This window comes from Agelaius tricolor, unplaced genomic scaffold (assembly GCF_023055355.1).
Source record: "Agelaius tricolor isolate 1412-34295 unplaced genomic scaffold, bAgeTri1.0.p SCAF_18, whole genome shotgun sequence".
Classification (NCBI taxonomy): Eukaryota; Metazoa; Chordata; class Aves; order Passeriformes; family Icteridae; genus Agelaius; species Agelaius tricolor.
Genome location: NW_027269278.1, coordinates 7,338,654 through 7,361,001, shown reverse-complemented (window position 1 = coordinate 7,361,001; position 22,348 = coordinate 7,338,654). Strand labels below are relative to the sequence as shown.

The 22,348-nt window shown below is 40.4% G+C and overlaps 1 protein-coding gene across 4 annotated transcripts in view; it reads left to right on the top strand.

Annotated features, from left to right (window-relative positions):
- Nucleotides 1–18,385: 18,385 nt before the first annotated feature.
- GABRA1 (gamma-aminobutyric acid type A receptor subunit alpha1) overlaps nt 18,386–22,348 on the top strand; it is a 39,426-nt gene continuing 35,463 nt past the window's right edge. Inside the window, exons 1-2 of one of the 4 annotated variants that reach the window (XM_071443137.1) lie at nt 18,386–18,703; nt 20,963–21,050. In XM_071443137.1, the coding sequence (XP_071299238.1) occupies nt 20,977–21,050 (74 nt within the window). In that variant the 5' untranslated portion in view covers nt 18,386–18,703; nt 20,963–20,976. Of the gene's footprint in view, nt 18,892–19,026; nt 19,153–20,962; nt 21,051–22,348 lie in introns of those variants that run through there. The other 3 variants (XM_071443138.1, XM_071443139.1, XM_071443140.1) reach the window with 3 other exon arrangements.

The window sequence follows — 22,348 nt, the reverse complement described above, 5'->3', positions numbered from 1 at the left end:
AGTGTTATTTTAATGACTTTGCTGCTAGACTGTAGGTTACTAAGATTCATAGAGAGATTTGAAAGCTAAAGTTGATTTTCCACCACAAAAGACTCTTATTCCATCCTCCTCTCAACCCATTGCTTAGATACCTCCTATTTTGTCTTTTTACACAGCCTCAGCAACCCCAGCCTAAGAAAACTAATTGCTTTGCTGTTTTTGAAATTGCTGTGAGCATTCCACTGTAGAGAAGCTGCTTTTCTAAAGCAAACATATATGAGTTTCTGAGATAGAAAGGCTTCAATTGACATCAGAGGGCTTTGGAATTGCTTCTTACTGCTCACATACTTTTTAACAAGGCTGAATTCCCTTTGTAGAAATCATTAGTGCAAAATTCTTTAGCAGACCACATTCACTTCAGTCATTTCAGTTGCTGTTTATTCTGAAATGATTTAACATTCCAAGCAAATAAAGGCCTGCTGCAGTAAAAATACAACTTCTTTCTGTGCCTCTCTGTGCCACTGCATGCAATAAATCCAGAGAAGACAGAACAGAATCAGAGCAAAAGTGATTCAGACCACAGCCACTTCTCTGATATGTTCATTACTGACCACTACTGCTTGTTATGCTGATTTTAACTGACAGACTTGTGGAATTTTGCATCTCTCACTTCCTACCTGTTTCTGTAGAAGTCAGATTAATTTATCTGACCTTAATCTCATAGCTCAATAAAATGCCAAAATCCTATGCTAAGGAGTTAAATACATTTTCCAATTAAAAGTTATTATTTTCTATGAATCTGTCTCTGGTGAGAATCCTTTCCTTATGATTTTCAACTCCTTAAGGTAGGTTTGGGACAGTATTATGTCAGACCTTCTCCAGCTTCCACAGTCTATTGAGCCAGCCTGACTGATCTGGTCCTGACAGCTGCTATGAATTGAGTAACAACCAAATCCTTCCCCAAATCTCCCAACAGAGACCCTTCCTGCCAATGGCAGGGCCAGGCAGCCCATCCTGCAAAGCCCAATGGTGCTACCACTCTGAATTTCACAAACTCAAGGCACAGGAATGGAGGGGGGCAATCTCACATCTTTTACCTTTTTACAAGCACATCTTTTGGCAGCCACCAGCTGCTGAATTAAGTACGGACCTGAAGAAAGCTTTCACTTCAGGATAAAATAATAATATATGTGAAAATCTAGAAAGAAACAAAACCATGTAAAACTTCCTTTATATTAGCTTTACTGGATTCCTAACTGAAAAATTCTCAGAGACAAGCACAAGCCCACAGAGCAGTGCATTTAATGATTTCAGTATTTGATAACCTACTACTTAAATGATGAGCCAGACTTGGGGAATAAACCAGAGAAGTTTGGCATGAAGCAAAGAGGGAGCTGAGCACGTCCACTTCCATCAGCATTCCTGCAGCACAAGCTGTGGTTACCTGGAAACAACTCCTGTGGTCCTGCACAGCCCATCCTGGTGCTTAATGCAGCTGTGGGAAACATCAGGGCTGTCCTTTGCAGCTGGAAAAAGGCTGGGGCTGCCAGGGCAGGACCATATCAGATAGAAAACTAAGAGACCCTCAAACAACTTGGGATGGAGGGAAAAAATTCTTCTCTTTACCTTCAGTTTCTTTAAACAAAAAACAGAGGAACTGAAAAAAGGAAATTTGACTCTGCCTGGAAATTTTCAGTCTTCAGTAAAGGTGTGTGTGGGAGACAGAAGAAAATTCCTCTGAACTATTTGTTCAACATTTTAAAATGCAACAGTTCCTGTTATTTCTCTGCTCTTTAAACTGCTTTGTCACAAGAGGCTGTCCTACACTTGATAAATTCCACTTTAATCAGCAGGTGCCTTAATTTATGACTCAGAAGAATAAAAAAAATTGGTTAATCAGTCAAAAATGTATATAATCAAATAAAGAAAAACTCATAGAACCTCTGGGGCACAGTGTCTGGAGGTGATTAATAATTAAAGTTCCCATTTTCAAAGGGAAGTTTTATTCTTAGATGTGACTAATTTTCCAATCCAAGATTCCATTTTCCTTATTGCTTTAATATCTTCTTGGAGTGAGGAGAAATGTTATTCACAAAAAATCATAATTCTCAAATAAAATGAAAATGGAAATGCATTTTAGTACCAACACTTGCTTTCCTGAGGTTAATGTGGAAATAGTTTGTCATTTCCCTCACTTTATGTATTTCAAAGGAGAGGAGGCTGATACTGTACAGGAAGAATATATTCAGAAATAATGAAATTAACTAATAATAAACACTGCAAAAATATATTCTTACTTGTCAAAATGGCCTCCATCTTAAAACAATGCCTATAGCATAATATTTGCCCCAATGCCATTCACAGCTTTCTCTATTCTCTCTCACTCCATACAGAGATGTTTGAGAACTGAGGTGGATGATTAAAGACTGTGCTCCCATTGTAATATAAAATAAAAAAAAAAAATAGGTGAGGTAGAAGATATTTGATACATAGTAAAGAAATCAAGATGCTGCAATATTTTCTCCTGCCTGCAGAACAGATTAGCAGAACTGTGACAAACTATCCCTACCTAAAAAGAATCCACTTAACAGTTTCTAGTGGACCATGGTCAATAGAAATTACTTGTAGTTTTACTATCCAGAACTCTAACGCTTAAAACTCTGTGACTTAATGAAAAGCACAGCATAACCTTCAGCAATAAACCTTTCTCAGAAAGAACTTGTGTGCTCAGACTGCCGAGTGAATTGAAATACCTTCCTATGAGAGAAACAGAACTGCCCCGTGTGGAGTGAGCAGCCCCACCCAGCTCCTGCAGCCCAGCTGTGCCAGAGGCTCTCAGGGCTCCCCAGCCTTCCTTGGAGTCCCACCACCAGAGCCAAGGCAGGAGTGATTTCCTGTGCCCAGCACAGCACATCCCTCACTGGATACTGCTTCATCATCCCTGCTAGAAATGACTTTTGCCTGGAGCTTAGGGCAAGGTTTCTGCAGAGGAAAATCTCTCTTTTGCAGTGTATCAGGCTGCCCCAAACGGCAGCCATTTCACAGGACTTGTTCCTGAAGGAGGATAACCTCCCTACAAGGTCTTTACTCCTCTGCTTTGCCCATCTCCCCCAGCTGAGCTCTGCACCAGCATATTAGCATGCACAGCATCCCCTTCTGAAAAGCAAAACATTTCCAGCAAGGGCACTCTCTGGGAGTTGCTCTGCTAAGTGGCTTTGCCTTCTCCTTAAAATATGCTTAAAAGAAAGCGGATCTCAGCAAAATAGTTCCCTGTTATTCCTCTCCCTGTGCGATGCATTCAGAGCCAGGACATTTTTAGACCCTGAGTGTGCACCCAGCCCCTCTCTCTGGTTCTGGAGAAGCTGCCCCAGGCTGTGGCAGCAGTTCAGAGCAGGCAGCCCCTGCCCCTGGGCTCTGTCAGCAGGGCCAGCCTGGGGAGCAGCTCTGTCACCTCAGGGTCAGGACAGAGGACAGGGGTGACCTGAGGGCTGCACATGGCCCTGGAGTGGCCTTCAGTGCTGCTGGATGCTGCTCTCCACCTGGGGGAAATACCAAGAGGAAATTTATGGGCCCTGCTTAGTCTTTATGTCCTAATTAGCAATCTTCAAGGGCCAAAATCGTTTGCCAGATCCTTTCAGATTTTGCCATACAAAGTAGAGTTTCTGGGTGGGTTCACAACCACTGCTGGCTTTAACATATCAGAAGTTGTTATACTCTTTTCTCACGCCAAGAAGAGACTTCACAATTAGGTTCTGCAGCCAAGGCTTTCTTGTCAAAGATAAATTCAACTGTGACCTGAAGCTATTACTATGAACTTATAATAATTATTTTTATTTTTCAGTAATCATGGCCACAGATCAGAAATTCATACCAGTTTGCTTTCAATTAATAAAAAAAAATATCAAATGAGGCCCAACATTTACTTATATTGCTACATTTATATACATCTCTGGAGATTCAAAAGCCACCTGGATGAGTTCCTCTGTCACCTGCTCTGGGTGACCCTCCTTGCACTGGACAATCCCCAGAGGTCCCTCCCAACCCCAAGGATTCTGTGCACATGCGTCCTGCAGGTCCACATCTACTTCAAAGAGCAGATACTGAACAAGACTATTCTAAATACAATTTTTTTTAATGCACAATGGTACAACAAAATCTCTGATTTAATGTAATGACACAACTGGATTTGAGCTACTAAAATTTCATCCCAGCAGAAATATCCATTTCTTACTTTGTCATAGAGTATGGATTATATTCTGTTAGATCTTAACTACAATTTGAAATATTTAAAATCCTTTACACAATCCCTATGAATTTTATATTTGCCATTTATCTTTGACACTGCACAGAGGAGTTAAGAAATTAAAAATATCTATTACATAAATAGAAACAACACAAGACAATCAAAGACAAAAGATCCAGGTGGATGTTTCAGTTCAGTAAGATACTCAAGTGCCAGCTCCTCTGAATTAACTGGGACTATTTACATACTTTATTATATATTAACTTTATTATATATTATTTATTATATATTTCATATATATAATAAATAGTATCTATATATATAATATTTATTATATATTATACTTTATTATACTATTAACTGGGACTATTTACATACTTCAGGCTGTGTGCTTTGGGCTGAAGGCCAAAGGAGAGAGTGGCTGTGCTGATGATGAGTTTGGAAAGATTTCCCTTTGTGACCCTCTCGTGGCCCCAGCTCAGCCTGGAGTGGCTCTCACAACCCAGAGGGCATCTCCAGCCCGACTGCACAGCTCTGACTCCAACCCAGGACCAAGAAACTCAGGAGCAGAGCCAGGCTCTGCCCCCTCCAGGGGCTGCTTTCTGTCCCAGCCAGCGCAGCTGGAGCTCCAGCAGAGCAGATGGAAACATCCAGGCAAGGTTGGTGTTTGCTACTTCACCCCTCCCAGGTGCTCAGACTTGATTATGCTGAGCACAGAATAGCAATGAGACTGGCAGAGAATAGAATACAAGCTTAATGAAGAATACCTGTTAAAATACTGACTGGTATCTTTTTTAAATTGTTATAAATATAGACAATACAATCTCTGGCAAAGCCCTCAGACCTTCAAATCTATACTTAGCTCATCAAGTGAGCAGGAGTAGAAGCTAAAATGGAAGTGATGGTATGTATTTTAAGAGAGCTAATAAATAATTCATCAGTTTCTAATTATCCTACTCTCTAATCAGAGAATCAAGCAATAAGTATTTTGTACCCAAATTGAACACTTCTACCTGGCCATTGACTAAAATTGGGAAGCACTTAAAGACTTCTGTTTTGGTTTAATTATAGACAGCCCAATTTCAATCTATTTATTATGTCATTTGCATCTCATCCTGAAAAACCCATATGCATTTCAGCATCTTTAATTGTGTGATTAGACCAATGACATTAATATCTGCAAGACTTTTTCTTTTATTTGAATAACATTACTCTGGTATGAGGATAAATCTGAAAATACTTAGTCACACTTTACTGTATTTTAATAATATTCCTCAGCACTCAAATGTAAGGGTTCTTATTTTGCTGACCTGCTTAGACATATTTGCAGGGAAATTGGGTTTTCTGGGCATATGGTAAAATTAATATTAAAAAAACAATAATATCCATCCCCCACAAACAACCAAAAAGCCCATTGCCTAAAGACAAGGTCCAGATCTCCTAAATGCTCTGGCAGTAGATGCCTCCAGCAGGGCTGGGGCTTACCAGCCTCATCTCAGAGATGCTGTTGACAAAACAACTCTAAGTCTTGAAAACCTTCCAACCAATTAGGTCACCAACACAACTGAAACCAAGAGGAAAAATGTTCACTGATATCAAAGGCAGAATGATTTGGCTGATTTATTTTTAACCTGCTTAAAATATGAAGTCCTCCAAGACTGTGTGCGGGCACTGGATGTAATTGGATTGAATTTTGAGGAGAAGATATTGGTAACAAAGGTGCTGGGAAAAGATTTTCATATTCATCTTTAAAAAAGACTTTCTTTAAGTGTTTTTAGACCTTCCAGTGAAGGATACTTGTATACACTGGCTAAATATACTCTAGAAATTGTAGATCTGGATGTGATTGTGTAAACTGAATACCAAAAGCAGCCTATGGTCATGCTTTAAACAGACTATCAAGATTGCTACTTTATTTAGGCTCTGTTAGAGCCTTTTATGTCTGTTAGACATAACAACTGAAGTAAAATGTGAATGCATAATTTTGACTGAGTAAATCTTTAAATGTCTCAGAGAGTCTCCATTATTGTTAAAGTTCCATTAACATAATTAAAAAATCTTGCACATATCATTATAGATTTTAAGCCCTATTCTGTTTATAATCTTAAAATTTAATGATGAATTTTTACATAAACACCTCCTTACAGCACAGAAGCATAACAATACTAAGAGAAAAATACCCTTTAAGAGAGTCAAACCTGCATATTTACTAACATATTCTGTTTGTAGATGTTGTGGTTTGACACTGGCCCAACACCAGGCACCCATCAAAGCTCCTTGCTCACCCTTCCCTGCCCCAGCTGGGCAGAGGAGAGAATAAAAAGTTATCAAAGTGTTCATGAGTTAAGGACTGAGACAAACACTGCAAGGGCAAAAGAGGCTCAGCTTAGAGGTGCAAACTGAATTTCTTACTAAGAGAGGTCCTTAAATTTTAGCAAGGGAAGAAAGCTGATATTATTCTCTGCTTATTGAAATCCCATCCATATTATCTTCATAATGTAAATTTTCATTGGGAAGATGAAAAATAACACCATGAACTAGCAGCTTGACAATCCACACCAGTTTTATGTCTTGACACACCAATAACTGGTATTGACAGTGAATATTCTCATCTTGTATGTGAAGAGTCTTTTCCCTTGAACTTGGGAGAAACAGTCACACAAAAAAATATGGCAAAAACAAAACAAAACAAAAAAAAGGTTTGGCTGGTGTAAAGATGTGATTGTGCAAGGGAAAGAAATAGAAACAAAGCTTCACATTTTCTATCAGTTCCTGTGCTTTATTCTGCTACTGACTTTATTGACTGGACATGAATGTCAGCAGGTGTCCAGGTACTGATAGGAAGAATAAAAAGAAGAGATTCTTTTAAATTTTTTTTCTTGTTTTAAAAAGAATGAATGTAGGTTACAAAGAATATGTTTTATAAACTCATGTATTTCCTTTTTGATTGATTTTATTAAGTGTCTAGTCAAAATCTGTGTTTGTAGAATGTAGATGCAGAATAATAATTTTGCTGGAAAAAGCTGTAGCATTAAGTCAATGTTTAATGCTAGAGATTTTCTTATTTATGAAGTATGACTTGAAATCCTGGAGACACTGAAAATTAGGATATTTTGAGTGCATGTGTTTTTATACTTCTCTTGATAGTCTTACAAAAAAAAAAAATCACAAAACCTGCAAAGCTTCTCCTAAAAGACACACACATTTTTCCTGGGAAGGTTAGTTATCTGTCTACTCATGCCTGGTGCTAATCTTCTGAAGAGTTTTGAAAGGGGCTTTGAAGTGGCAGCAAGACAAGTGCCAATATCCCCAGCAAGTCAATATATTAATTCCTCTGCATACCAACTCAAGGCTTTGGAAATCACATAAAAGGCCGAGGCAGAAATGACACTTAGAACTGCATTCATTAGGAGCAAGTTCATACCCATTTTCTGCCTAATGAGCATCCAAGATAAATCAAAATTACTGAGCTCCCCAAGCTTTGATTTAGAGAGATCCTTAATAACCTAGGGCATAAGATATAAGTGCAACTATAGTTACACCATCAAAACCAGGCCAAGAATAAGGTCTTGATCCTTTGTAATGGCTAAACATCAATTACCAGACACTGACACTGAACTTCAGAAACCTTGATTTACTTCCTGATTTGTGAGTAGTTTCTATTCTAAGCAAACAACTGCAAATTCTGGGTTGATGAAAAATGTTGCAATATAAATAAATGTTTAGAATATTTAATTGCTTCCATAATTCATCCATGGCATGCACTCACTACATCTCTAGCCCTTCATAAGAACTTATTTAACTAAACATATTAGTAGCTGAAGAATGGTGCTGGGAGATTAAGACTAGGAATTGAGCATATAATGCATGCATTAAAATTACATAATGTTAATGCTCTTTTAAAGAGCAATTTCTGCAGAGGAATTTAACAAACATTCTGGCTAAAAAAATGATGGATGCAAAGCTCAAGACCAGACCCAATAATAGTGCTGCAATATTTTCTTTCAGTGCAAACTGGACAGTGTTTCATAGCTTTGGCTTTCAATTCCCCACATTTTGTTACAGTAGGATCCTTAAGGTATTTGGTTAGATTTACTCTCAGCTTAATTCAGAAGCACATATGTTATCCCATATTTCCAAAGGAGCAGTAGCTGCATCACGAGTGTGTTTCACATCTTGCTTCTCCTACTGTGGTGCTACACCTCTGCTGATCCTTTTCTGTGCAAGCCTCGTCTTTAATTCTCTTGCTATACTTTTTACTGCCAAATTTCCTTTACTTAGCAAGTTTATGTCTCATGATTGCACACTTGAAACGTAGATGTCAATGCAGGGACACTCTCAGGTGTCACAGGTTGTTTTTGCACTTGTTGTGACCAGCCCAGGGGTAAAAAGTCTGCTCCCTTGCTGACACACAAATGCTTCTGCACAGGCCATGCTGGGACCAAGGCTGCCTGTTGCTGAGGCAACAAAAACTGAAATAAAACTTTCTATCAGTGCTGGTAGGGCATAAACCACCCCTTTTGTGTGGGACTGTTCTACCCTACAGTAGTCTGATAGAATTATCAAGGAGTAGAGAATACATGTAGATAGTATGTTTGAAGGTCAGAGAGGAAAAGGATGACAATTCACCCTTCAGGATCTTTTAAAGATGATATTTTTCATTGCTTTAATGTTTCTTCCTCCACAGCAGTAAATCTGTGTTAAGACAAGTTGAAGGGAGCTTGCCTGTTGTGCATTTCTATGAATTGCCTGTCCCCATCATTTCACTGGAAAAACTCTCTTATGTGGTTATAATAATAGAAGAATCCAGCATATTTTCCAGCAAATTTAAAGAGCTTCAATATAAATTTTGTTCTGCAGTGGTTTGTTTCCTTTTTTTTTTATTTTGCTAAATGTAATACAAATTGAGCAGAATTACCTGAAATGCCTGCTCAGTTCTGAATCCTTGCTATTGCTTTAAAGTTTCACTCCTACTCTAAAGCACAGCTTCCAAACTACAGCATTTAAAAGTCTTCCAAGTTAGTCCTACTGTATGAGTGACATAACAGCATCTAATATTGATATTTATGTCTTACCATGATGTCATCATTGCCATCAAACAAGAACACCTTATAGTTAAAAAGTATTTGCTTCTTACTCTTTATCAGGACAGCTCTGTCTACGTCTTTGCATTTTGACATTGAATTCTTTAATAGATAATTTTGTGAGGATTGGACACCTCACAAACATATTGCACATTTCTCTGCAGTACCTTCAAACACCTCTCACTTGAATTTCAACTGCAGTGGTTGCTATATAGTAAATGAATAGACACAATCTGATAAGGACTTCCTTGTTACATTGGCTGACTCCTGCCCTCTGAGAGCTTTAGCTTTCAATTTCTTCCTCCTGTAAAAAACTAATGAGGTCCCTTCTGTGCTGCTCAAATTGTCAGTCATTCTTCATTGCAGTGGTCTTTAAAAATCTTTTCTGTCAAAGAAGCTGCTCTGAAGGTATTAACTTGGCATACTGAAATAAATGCATCCATTCACCCTAATTATAAAAACAGTCTCTTTTTATAACTCAGTAAAAATCTTTTTGGGTAAATAATGCTTTAAGTTATAATCCAATTTTAGCACACATTTTCCCAAACAGATTTTTTTCCCTTTCATTGTTGAGAGCAGTATTTTTTCACTATATAACAGCAATTATATTTAGTTTACATACTTTTTCTAATTTTGCATAGAGAGATCCCATACACCAATATAGTTTGGGGTTTTGTCCTGAAAAAACAGAGAGTATTGTTGTGGCATCACACATTTCTCAGTGTCAAAATATTGCTGTATTGCATATTTGTCCTCAAACTCTCAACTGATGAGATACAAATTTAAAAAGTGTGAAACGCACAACCCACCAAAGCTGCTACAAAACAGAAGCAATATTTTATAGGTCTGACTTTACAGACTTTTATTGCATTTATACAACCAAGTTTTAGCTAAATGTTTATTGGTATTTTGAAGGTACATCTCATTTTTTTGTCTATTAAAAATGGTGTCTACACGAGGCTTTTAATCTAATTAGTCACAGCTGAAGATGGGTGAGATGAACCCTGCCTTTAATAACCTGCAAAACAGTTTTACTTTGAAAATGAACTGCTTTAGTGGTTACCTTACCACAGAATGAGAAAGTCGTGAAAACTTTTTTGTCAGTCTCTGAAATATTGCCAATAATAACTTTGTGTTGTCCAAAGCCTGTGCAGTCTCGTTCTCTTTGCTAAGAGTGGACCATGGCAATCAAGAGGATGGTTCCACAACCATGCCAGCAAGTTACTCCCAAAAATACAGATCTCTTTTGCCCACAGCAGAACACAAGTGAAAAAGTGGCTTCCCTCCCAGTCAGACCAGTAACTGTTAGCCCAAATACTCCTCCAATTTCGATTGCTTTGCTCTTGACTGGCAGCAGTAAAAAGAGAAAAGGCTCCATAACCCTTTTTAGGGAACCAGTACTGACCTAGGAGCCCCAGTTTCTATGCAGACACATTTGCTAATTTGCATAAACAACAGCTGAAGTTCTAAACCAAAACCAATGCTGGGACATGAAATCTTGAAAGAGGTAAAAATGCACACCAATATCCCTGCAGCAAAGGCTTGGTAAATATTAAGAGTTTTTATGGAAGCAGCAAGTAAAGACTATGGATGCTGAATATGGGTTCATGTGAACTTGGCTCATTTCACACATGACCTTAGCAGGCCTCCCAGTTTGTTTGAGCAGGGAGGAGGGCAGGAACCAGAGCAAGCTGTAACAACCCAGCTGGGCTGGGTACAGGAACTGGGCAGCTAATCCTTACACCTACAGCACTGCTGATACTATTCAACAGTAAAAAACTATGTAGTTGCATTCAAAAATATCACTTGGATCATCTTGGATTATCAGAGACCTTCAGAAATTGTATTGGTAGAGCTCTCCCTTAGAATAAAGGGCAGAATTAGATGATAAAACAGTTTCAATTCCAACTAATATTTACATTTATTAATAATGGCCAAAAATACTGATTTTCAATTGTTTGGGAGTTTGACTCTATAGCCCAGTGATTATTTTGTCTGCTTCTGGATGAAAACAATCATTTCCCAGTATAATATAAGTATCCATGCAAACTATTGCAAATGCAGATTTGATGTTGAAAAACCTGCCACATAAATACAACTGTGAGGTATTTTTCTATTAATTAAATAGATGGAATAGAACTTGTAGTTGAATCAGTGTGGTTCAATGAACAAGAATAAAAAAATTAAAAGTTCATCAAGCAGCTCTCTAGCTAACATCAAAATTGAAGTTCTGCCTAATACCAGGGGCTCTGCAAGGAAATTCAAAACATATAAATAATGATTTAATCTGTAGCAGCAAAAAACAAGCAACACAAACCAGAAAATAAATCAGGAGGAACCCACCTTAGAAGGAAAATGAGTAGAAACAAGGATCCCTGGGCAGAAGAGAGGCTTCCATCTACCATACTCTGCTCTTCTATTGCCTTTAAATGCCTGCCACTAACACCTGGAGCTTCAATTTCCCAGCACAGCTGTTCTGGGAAAATTACACAGGTTTTGCCCATGTAATTTCAGTACATATAAAGCTAAACATAAATAATTTTAAAATAGGAGGAAAATGAAGAAGATTTGTCTTTTGGACAAGGACTATAAAAGAGATGACTGCAAAAGCTAAGCTAAAAATCATATAATTACACCCCTTTGTTAATGACTGCCCCAGTGTATTCCCCATCTCCATTCGCTATTGCTCACTACAATTTTTAGCACTGAACAGGTTATGCAAAAGTTCAATTTGAAAATGTGAATATCACTGCAGTATTCATGTGGCTGTCTCTGGAGCAGGACAGTGCAGGCAGGGCAGCTCTGACAGAGCCCCATGCAGTGACACCAGCAGCCAGGGAGAGGATGCTGCTCACAACTGGAGGGCAAATCCATCTTGGGAGTCCCCTGGGCACCATCCCTAGGAATTGAGGGAGGGGCTGGAGCAGGAGGAGCAGGGGAGGGAGCTCTGTGCCCCTGACTGGGGTGGGATCCAGCAATGGGTGCCTCACCTCTGCTCCACAAACTTCCCTGGCTTCATTTCTGCAGGAAAGCTCCAGCAAATAGTCCAGCAAAGTTCTCAGCACTGCTCCCACTGAAATCTGAAAGTTCAGATTGGCATTTGGGCTAATTGAACTTCACGAGCTGCAACTCTTCTCAGTCCAGATAAAGGCACAGAGACAGGGAGAGAAAGTAAATGTGTCTGAGGTCACCTGAGAAGTCAGCAGGGTATTGCAAAGCAGCAAAGCAGCAAAATTCAGCCTAGAGGGACACATTTAAGTTTAAGAATATTTATGACCCATGGCCTTAAGTGGATTCTGAAATGTTTGGCTGAGAAGGGATGGATTTAAACATGTTTTAAGCATCTACCTGAATATAGATTGAGATATTCTGACTCTACATTTCTAGGTCAATCAAAGGCAAGTGTTTCTAGAAGGACAGGTGAACTGAAGTTTTTCTTAAAGATTTTTTGTTACTTTTAAAAAATATGTTCTATTTTTTGTTATTTCTGTAAATATTTATTTCAATTTAATCCCATTCCTTTCATAATCACTAATTTTCCTTATCCTCAAATAATCAGCATCAAGGCTTCTTAATGCACTAAACATTGTTATGATTTGATAACAATGTTTAGTGCATTAAGGATAAACATTATTATGGTTTGATAATTTTTTTCAAGAAAAGAAGTGTAGGCATTCAAGAATTTTGAATAATCTAGAACTTCACCTGTCATAGATTTTTGTCTTATCCAACTTTAGGAGAAAAATAATCAGTATTGTTACTTAAGAAACTATGAAGATACAGGTGAATTCATTGGTCCATAGGAACATGAAGTATCATTAAGTATATCAAACAGCAAGTCATCATTCTGAGTCCTTAATCCCTAAGTCCATCTTTTCTTCCATCTGCAGAGCAGGAACAGCAGTAAGCCACGAAATTATTCACTTCTTTTTGAAGTATAACTGATAAGTTATACTTAAAACAGTAAGCCACAAAATTATTCACTTCTTTTTGAAGTAGAACTGATAGAGCACAAGGCCAGGAGTCCACACCTCCCTTCCTGGGGGCTGCCTTGCTGTTTAAGCACAGCTGATGCTCTGAAAGCTCCAGGGGACTGCAGATCTCTGGCCAGGACTTGAGCTCAGCAGCAGAGTGGGAGTGTAGGGATAACCCCACATGGGGCTTGTATTGCCCTGCAGATGAACCCAGCTGCTGGAGGAAAAGCCTCCTGACAAAGATCTCAGGGATCACCACTGCATTCACAAGTCTCCTGTAATCCATAAAAGTTCCCAGTTGTGACCTTTGTTCTTTTTGGTGGTTTTTTGTGAATTCCACAATGGGTTTTTTAGAAAATAGATTCATTTTCCATTCTTCCTTACTGACATCAAACAAGAAATCCTATTATTATTTAGGGAAGAATCCTGCACTTTTGGCTTTACAGATTAAACTTTGTGGTGATGTTTGGCAACAGCATGGCAAGGCATAATTAATTGTTGCCTCTGTGGATTAGAAAATGTGAGGAACTTGTCAGTAACTGGGTTTTCTGTTTGAAATACTGTACTCAAAGACTTTAAAACTCAAGAGACAATCATCATCTCTAAGTTTCTGGGCATCAGCTATTTTTTCTCTTTATTCCATTTTTAATATTTAAGGGGTTCAAAGAAGTGCTACTTCCAATTTTCACACAGTTCTAGAAAGAAATGTCTTTAATGGACATTGTAAGTGAGACTGACACTTTGAAAAGAGTGTAACTTGTTTTGATGAAGATTCTCAGTTGCATGTCCCTGAAAGTTTCTACTCTTTTTTTCCCTATCTACTAATTTTTTGAAGAGGAAAGAGATGATGAATAAAACCTTATTTTAAAATGAAAGAGGAATAAAAAGAATGAACTTTTTTATATATCATCACTTGCCTTTTACAAAAACAAAACAAAACAAAAATACACCACTAAGTGACAAGTATATGTCCTATTTTCTTCACTGTGGCTATAAATTAAAGGGGGAAAAAATTAAACCACTGAATTTTTTTATGTCTACTAAAAGTTTAACAACTGTGCTTTTGATATATTACTGAAACACATTAAAATAGAAATCAAATTGGAGTCATATATTTTACAAAATATTTCCATTTAATCACACGAGCAGGACTTGTAAATAACAGAGCTCAAAGCTTTGGAGCAGATGGTCTTTCTGTTTTAATTCTTCATCTGATCTGCTGTATGCCAGTAAATCTCTGAGTTTCATTTGCTTTATTCAAATCCCTTGGCTATTCAGGACACATTGTGTCAAAGTGTTCTGCTATGGAATTTCAGTTGTTTTATATATTCCTAAACTAAAATAAAACATATGTATATTTTGCCTACAGAAAGAAAAATATGCTAAAAACCACAAGACTGAAAAAATATATTCTTTCCAGGTGACCTATTTAAATACTATATATATGTATATGAATATATACCAAAGGAATAGGCCAGACTTCAAAAAGTGCCAACTAGAAATTTAAAAGCAAAAATAATTCTAACTATGCTGAAAATCTTTCTCTCTGTCAATTTTAACCCATAATTTAATAAATATATTTTACCAAATTAAGATTCTATTGGTTTAACTTCACTGCTATAATCCCTTTCACTAACATCAGGGTTCAAAGCCTTGCACAGAGCTGTGCCAGGCTGGCTTTGGCTGACTGTTTATATTTAATAATATTGTTTATAAAGGATATAGTTCTACAGTCCTGTGTAACATGAAAGACATAAACTGTTTTCTGAAAACTTTATCGAGTCATAAAGCTGGCTTGAAAAAAAACACATCTGCCTGACATCTTCCTTCTCCAAATGTGCCTGTAAAGCTGCAGAGATGCACATCACCTGAGTTACCTGGAGACGTGTGTTCAAAGGCATCTTCCCTCTCTCATTTGAACAATTTGTTCAGCAATGAAATCATATGACCCTAAGACTCCCTGGTACTCTGCACATTCCTATATATAGCTTGAGATTTTCAAAGATATTCTCTTAAGTTAGGTGCTTGAAATCCACAGGCAGACTTATTTGATAAATGCATTACCCCTAGTTGTGTTTGGATTAGGTCAGTGGAATTCAGATGGAAAAGGAAAAAAGTAAGAATTGCGAGACACAGCTTTTTTCCTTCAAAAGAGCACTTTTGCTGGTAAAAACAATTTGTATTTTCTTTTATTCCTTTAAGCAGTTGTTTTGATAACACAACCCATACACCAGCCTATTTGTTTGATTACATCCAAATATTTTTAGCATTTACTATGGAATGACATGATAACTGCGATAACAGCTTCTGAAAGGAAAAGATAAAATCTGGGTTACATGTGAGCACTGATGGACAGGAATCTCAGCCATGGAGGAAAAATAGTTTTGTCCTACTTTCTGAGCAGATGCGAATTAGAGAGAGAATGAGCAACTTCCAATTTTAGGTCAATATTTTCACCCAGTAAAAACTCAGGAAAACATAAAATCCTTTGGCACACAGCGATTGTGTCCATGGAGGCAAAAAGGCAAAGAACATCATGTGTAACCCTTGACACCTTAGTAAACTAAAACCAGTTGCCATTGTTTATATACTAATTAAAATAAGTCAAGAAAACTATAGGATGCAAGGCTGTGTCTCATGGGCTCTGAAACTGCTTCAGCCTTCCAGTTGCTCAGGTTTCAGTGCACAGAGGTATATGAATCTCTGTCCATTCAGTCACCCACCTTTCAGCCCATCTTTCTCTCCAGCTGCCTATGACAAACACAGAGCAAATATACTTACAACCTCCTTGCTCATGAATAATGAAGGACAAAATGAAATATCAAAGCTATGTTGAATATTTAATTATTTTAGTAAATATATATTATGAATCTAGAAAATATAGTTTAAAGTCATTTTAAGAATGCAATTAATGCCTTATTGACAGGGGAAGGGATCTCAGTGGTTTTACAGCCACAAAATGTCCATATACTTCAATAAAAATCCATTCTGTTGTTTTTGTAAACTCAGCTGAGTTAGCCTTGGTTTACTTGTTGCTTAAGCAAAGCTCTCTTGTGCTTCAGTGAAAGAACAAAAACAGTAAAATGTGTTAGCTAAAAGCAAATGAAGGTGAAAATGTCGCAGATCTGAAAAAAATCCCTCTAGCCACCAAGCCTACGTCTATGCGATAGTGATTTGAAAAGTTGCTACTTATCATTTCCTTGGGAAGTGGGTAGGTTTTTCTGTTCCCTACTTTTCTGTGCACTGCTAACAGCCTTGAATCAGAATGAGATGAAGCACATTGGAAATGCCAAGAAACTAAGCCCAAAGTCCATTGCAGCCTTTTAAAATGACCTGTGGCTGTTCAGTGCTGATCATAATGACTGGCTAACTTGCTGCACCAGGGACTTTGATAAACAAAATTTCAGTTTTCCTTGTGCTTAGGGAAATCATTGCAGTGTTTGGACTGTTATATCAGGCACTTATCCAAAATGACTGTCACCTTAGAAATTATTGCCAGCCTTAGCTATGAATGTCATTGGTTTCTTGGGTCAAATCAAAACCTTCTTGTGCTGTTACAACAGATAATGCATTTCATGAGGATGCACAGAATGTGAAATATTTCATTTAAAAATCTGGATAAAGCTTGCAAAAGATAGCTTAACTGTAATATAAGATATCAGTTAGGTTATCTCTGACAAGATATATGGATTTTGATCTTCCTTGGAGCAGCATCATAGGAAGGAAGAGAAACTGAATCAGTGATGGCGTTGAAAGGAGAAGAGGGAAAGCAGATGTTATTTCAAATCCAGTAGGTGCATATGATATAAGGAAATTTATTTTCACCCCTCACATGCTGGTAGTGCTTTATAAGGAAGAGCTACTGTTGACGAAGGACTTCATTTTGTCTTTCCCAGAGCAAGGACAGCTGACCACGCCGTGCTCGTGGCAGCAGAGTCTGATGGCTCCGCAGAAGGCTTGGAGCTGGTGAGAGGCGCCTCGAGCTCAAGGCGCGGCAGCCTGCGCCGGGCAGGTGAGCGCTGCCCGCGTTCCCCGCACACCGGCACCTCCCCGGACCTGATGCATCAACTTTCCCCTTGTTCTCCGCACAAGCGCCGGCGCCCGCCGGGCTCGCCCAGCTCGCTCCCATCTCAGGGAGGAGGTGTGCAGGGGGGTTGAAGTGATGCTCGTGTGGGGCAGGACTGTGTCCGTCTGTCCCGCGGCTGGGGCAGGGCAGGGCAGGGCAGGGCAGGGCAGGCAAGGCAAGGCAGGGCCAGCAGGGTAGGGTAGGGCAGAGCGGGCAGGGCAGGGCAGGGCAGGGCAGGCAGAGCAGGGCAGGGCAGAGTAGGGCAGAGTAGGGCAGAACGGGCAGGGCAGAGCGGGCAGGGCAGGGCAGGGCAGGGCAGGGCAGGGCAGGCAGGGCAGGGCAGGGCAGGCACCGCGCTCTCGGCGGGGCGCCCGCAGCTCCCCGGCCGCCGGACCGAGCCGGGCGCTCCGCGGGCTCCGCCGGGAATGTCCCGGCTCCGGTGCCCGGCGGGGCCCCGAGGGACAGCGGGACAGCGGGCAGGGGCTGGCAGCCCCCGAGCACAGCGCTCGGCAGAGCCCCGGGACCGCGCCGGGCAGACGCGGCACCTGCCCGCTAAAGGCGAGTGGAAGTAGGGGAGAGGCGCCTGCTCCTGCTGCCGATCTCCTACGGGGCTCGCCCAAAATGTGTGTTACCTGCGTTTAATTAGTATTGCACAGCATCTCTGTGCCCGTCTGCCTAGAGCCGTGGTCTGCCGCCTGGTCCCTATAGGTACACACAGTCTATAGGCACACGCGCGTAGTGCTGCATCCTCTACACCCTGGCCAGCCTTCATTCATATTTATGCCGCCACTAAATATTCGATCAAAGGTTGAACGCTAACGCAGATCGGTTATATTTTTAATGTACGACCCTTAAAATAGACTGTTTTGTAAACTGCGAGTGCCTAAAGATGCTCGGCGCAGCCTCCCCCGGCCGCTCAGCCTCCCCCCCAGTAATAATAATGCTGCAGATTGTAGAAGGATTTGAGTCTGCAGCCAGAGAGAAAGGGATTAGGGCGAGAGCACTGGAAGTTAAATTGTGCTGCATATAAAAAATGGGCGGATTGGTCTCTAGATGAGAGCTTGGTACCACCTTCCTTTCTAAAATAAAATCTCTCTGGCATGAAGTCACAGCCTATTTCACATCCGGTTTACCCTGGGACGTATTACTACTGTCTTGGTAAAGAGAAAGCTTTTGTTGTATAGCGGCGGTCGGAATATTGGGAAGAGAAATTCGGGTGCTGAGCCCGGAGGAGCGGAGCAGCGGCGGCGATGGCCGAGGCGGAGTGAGCGGCGGAGCCGGAGCCGCGCAGCCTCCGCGCCGGCGGGCGGGCACCCGGCAGGGCAGCGGCGCCGCGGACCCGCGCCCGAGGGCTCCGGTAAGGGCGGCTGCTGGCTCGCACCCCCGGGCACACGCGGGCACCCCCGGACACAGGCGGGCACACGCGGACACACGGACGCACACGGACACGCGCCCGCGGCGCTCCGGGCGCTCCCGGCTGCGGGCACCGCGTCCAGCGCGCGGGCGGCTCCTCTGCTCTCCGTCCGCAGGTACCGCCGGATCGGGGTGGGTTTTTTTTTTCCCCCTCTATCCCTCCAGCTTGAAAATCCGCAGCGATCGATGGGCTTTGTCAATTCTCTTATTTATTTATTTTTTAGCGCGGACTGATTTCCGCCGGTCCCTCGCAGAAGGGTTTTGGGTTTGGGTTTTTCCCTCCCGCGGGCGCGGTGGGAGGGGTGGATGCTCCGGGCCGGGGGATGCAAAGTTGAAATGCCGGGAGGAAAACAAGTCTCGATTTAAGCCTCCGAGAGGAGCAAATCTCTCGCAGTGAGTCAAAATGCATCAAAATGCCCCCCTTTTACCCCCGATTTTGTTTTCAGTCGTGCCCCCCCCCTTTTTTTTTTTTTAATTTTTTTTTTTCCAGTGGGCGCTGCTGAAACGCTCCCAAAGCGTGGCTCTTGCTCCCATTTTGAATGGGAGAGCCGGCGCTGGTTTCTCAGGCGGTGCGGGCAGGGGAGGCCGGGGGCTGCTGGGCTTTAACGCTCAGTCAAAGCCTTAATTAACATTTGCTTTTTCCAGCTGCAAGAAACTTTCCTTCTTCGGGATTTATTGTGCCTGGATGGGTTTATCGAAGCAGGGGGTGGTGTTGGGAGAAGGGGAGCGAGCGTGAAGCTCAACAGATCAAAATAGTTCAGAATAATTCACTTTCCCTTCTTCATCTCGAGGAGCCTTTTGCAAAGGCAGAAGTTGGCAGGACCGGGGGAAGGTGATTTTTGAAGCCACAGATGTTGGCTTTCCCTTTGTAAAGGGGCTGATTCCAGGGCAAGTTAGGATGCAGTGTCGTCCCTGAAGATCTTTATCCACACTTTCCTGCCACAGCCAGCTCGTTCCTATTCAGTCAGATTAGCTCAGCCCCATCCAATGCATATCTGCCGATCATTTGGCTATAAACGCATTAATTATAGCTCATTGCTTACATACCACTTTGAAACGGTATTTTATTGATTTAAATTGTCCCTGAGAGTGTGCAGTGAATTGGGGGAGCTTTATTTAAAGCTACAACAACATTTCTATGAACAGTGCTTCATTTTCTCAGGCACGTAAAAACCCTTCCAATTCACTGCTGGGGGAAAACAGAGGATTTGTATTTGTTAACCTTATTTATGTAATGAATCCTAAAAATGGACTGTATTCCAGCACACTTTGAATTGATATGTAAAGGGACCTGCAACATCTCCTGGGCAGTTAGTTGAATCTGCAGCACTGATGCCACAAATATCAGCTAACTTTTTATTTTATAGTTTATTAGAAAGCAGAAGTAACTCTGTGAGTTTGTTACGTCTTACTCAAAGGTAAACTGAGAGTAACTCGGTGAAGTCTGGAGAGAGTACAGGAGATGTTTGGAGAGGAGGAGAAGGCTGCTAATGCAGAAACATTTCCTAGCAGCATTCAGAGACTGGTAGAGATTCAGGAGAGAGTTAGTGTGTAGGTTGTCAGCACATGGTTTCATTATGAATTGTGTCCTTTAGCCCTAAAGTGTGCCTATGTAGCAGCAAATCATAGAGTTAGAATCTGCTCATTTTAGTCTTTTTCTGATGCTGTATTTCAGGGAAGAGGAGGGTTGTTCTATCTCTAGAAGAAAGTTGCTCCCATCACATCAAAGCAGAGCAGTGGTTGTGAGGAAAGCACCACTCTCCTCAGTCACACAACCACACTCTGACACCTTCCCAGACGTTTGGAAGGGTTCAGACAATTACACTTGGTTATCTGGAATGCAATGGAGGTGCCTTGACACATTTTCAACTCAGGGCAGAAACTGAGTAAGAATTGCCACAGAGTTTGGGGACAGCAGCTTTTACTTGTAATTGTTTTTGCTAAAGTTCAAGAGTAATGCATAAAGAATACACCCTTACACAAAATAAATAATACCACACCCCATCCTCGGTCTGTGGGTCTAAAAGTCAAAGGTAACCAGGAGAGCAGCCAAGGCCACGCACCCTTATTCAGAATGGCATCAGCTCTGCTCTTGTGAGGTCATTGCCTGACATCAAATTATTCTGCAGAAGTTTCCAATGTCAGATTTTTTTGCCTAATACCTGTTTTAATGTGGGGATCTTAATGGTTATTTTCCTTCTAGTTCCAGAGTCCACCATGAAGAGATTCCTGGTGCTTTGTGACTGCCTCTGGGCCTGGAGCCTCCTCCTGAATGCACTGACTGAGAGAAGGTGGGGAGATATTTTCTAATGCACCAACATATTCCAGGAGCCTTTAATTTAATGTAGCAGCATAAGACAAATACTGCATGGGCTGCAGTACCACTGAGTGTATTGAGGGAAGTTAATCCCCGCACAAGTCCCACATAAGTGGGACTAATCTAAGTGAAGTTCAAAAGAAAACTACAATTTGTTCGCATGAAACTTTTTTGTTCAATATGGTGAAGAGGATAAGCAAAAGCTTTCTGAAAACAAATTGAAACTAATCTACCTCTTAAACACCTGTGCAATCTTTTTCTATTCTTATATAAAGACTACTCAGTAATACAAGTTTCTTCAGAGGGGAAAAAAGTATAATAAAGGGTTATTTTTAATCTAATTTAAGTGCTTTCAGTAACTTTATTGTGCCTGCAAGCAGAGGCATAATTTAACTTTGTCAGTCAGGACTGTGTGCTAACTTAGTAGTTGTATTGAAAATCTGAAGTAGATCTTCTGCTGAAGGGGGACTGCTTGCGTGGAGAAGAATTTGTAAGCTCAAAGCCCAAAGTTATGCTTGACAGACCATTCTGCACTGAGTATTTGTGAAATATTTGGTGAAATCATAATCTAAAAATAATGTTAGTATTAAGAAAAATCTGTAACCATACAACACCTCATCAAACAACTATTAGCAGAGACTATAAAGCAGTTTGGAATATGCTTGAAGAGCTGCCTGCAATTCAAAATTCAGTGAAGACATTTAAGAAGACTCTCAGATGTATTTTTGTATTATAAAAAACATTGATGTGCTTGTCAATGATGTTACCTAATGACCAGAAAGCAGTAGAATATTTCTATTGTCAATAGTGATCTCTAAAAGATGTATTTGTGCCTTGATCTCCACAGTGTCTTCTTGTGCATTTACAGTTCTAGAGGAACTTCTTTTCTAACTGCCTTGAATATTTTACATTTGTGTGGAGTGGTAATGGATAAAGGTTCATCTCCACAAGCATTTCCTTTAAAAAAAAAATAAGAGAGGGTGATTCATATAACAGCTGCTGTATCAAATACTCTTTAAGGAAAAAAACCTTTTATTTTTGTAATTTATTAAGATTTGAAGTATTCCTGTAGTGCTTCGTCTGACCTAACTAGAGAATTTTGTGAAAACACATTTATTCTATAGATATTTGCACATATATCTGTGTACATATATTTATTGTAGCTGTAATGGGTGCATGTGCATTGTTAATGTGAGAATTAAAACACATTGGACCAGAGTTTAGAAATCCAATGGTGTGTCAGGAATATAATGACCTGTAGATGGAGTCCGT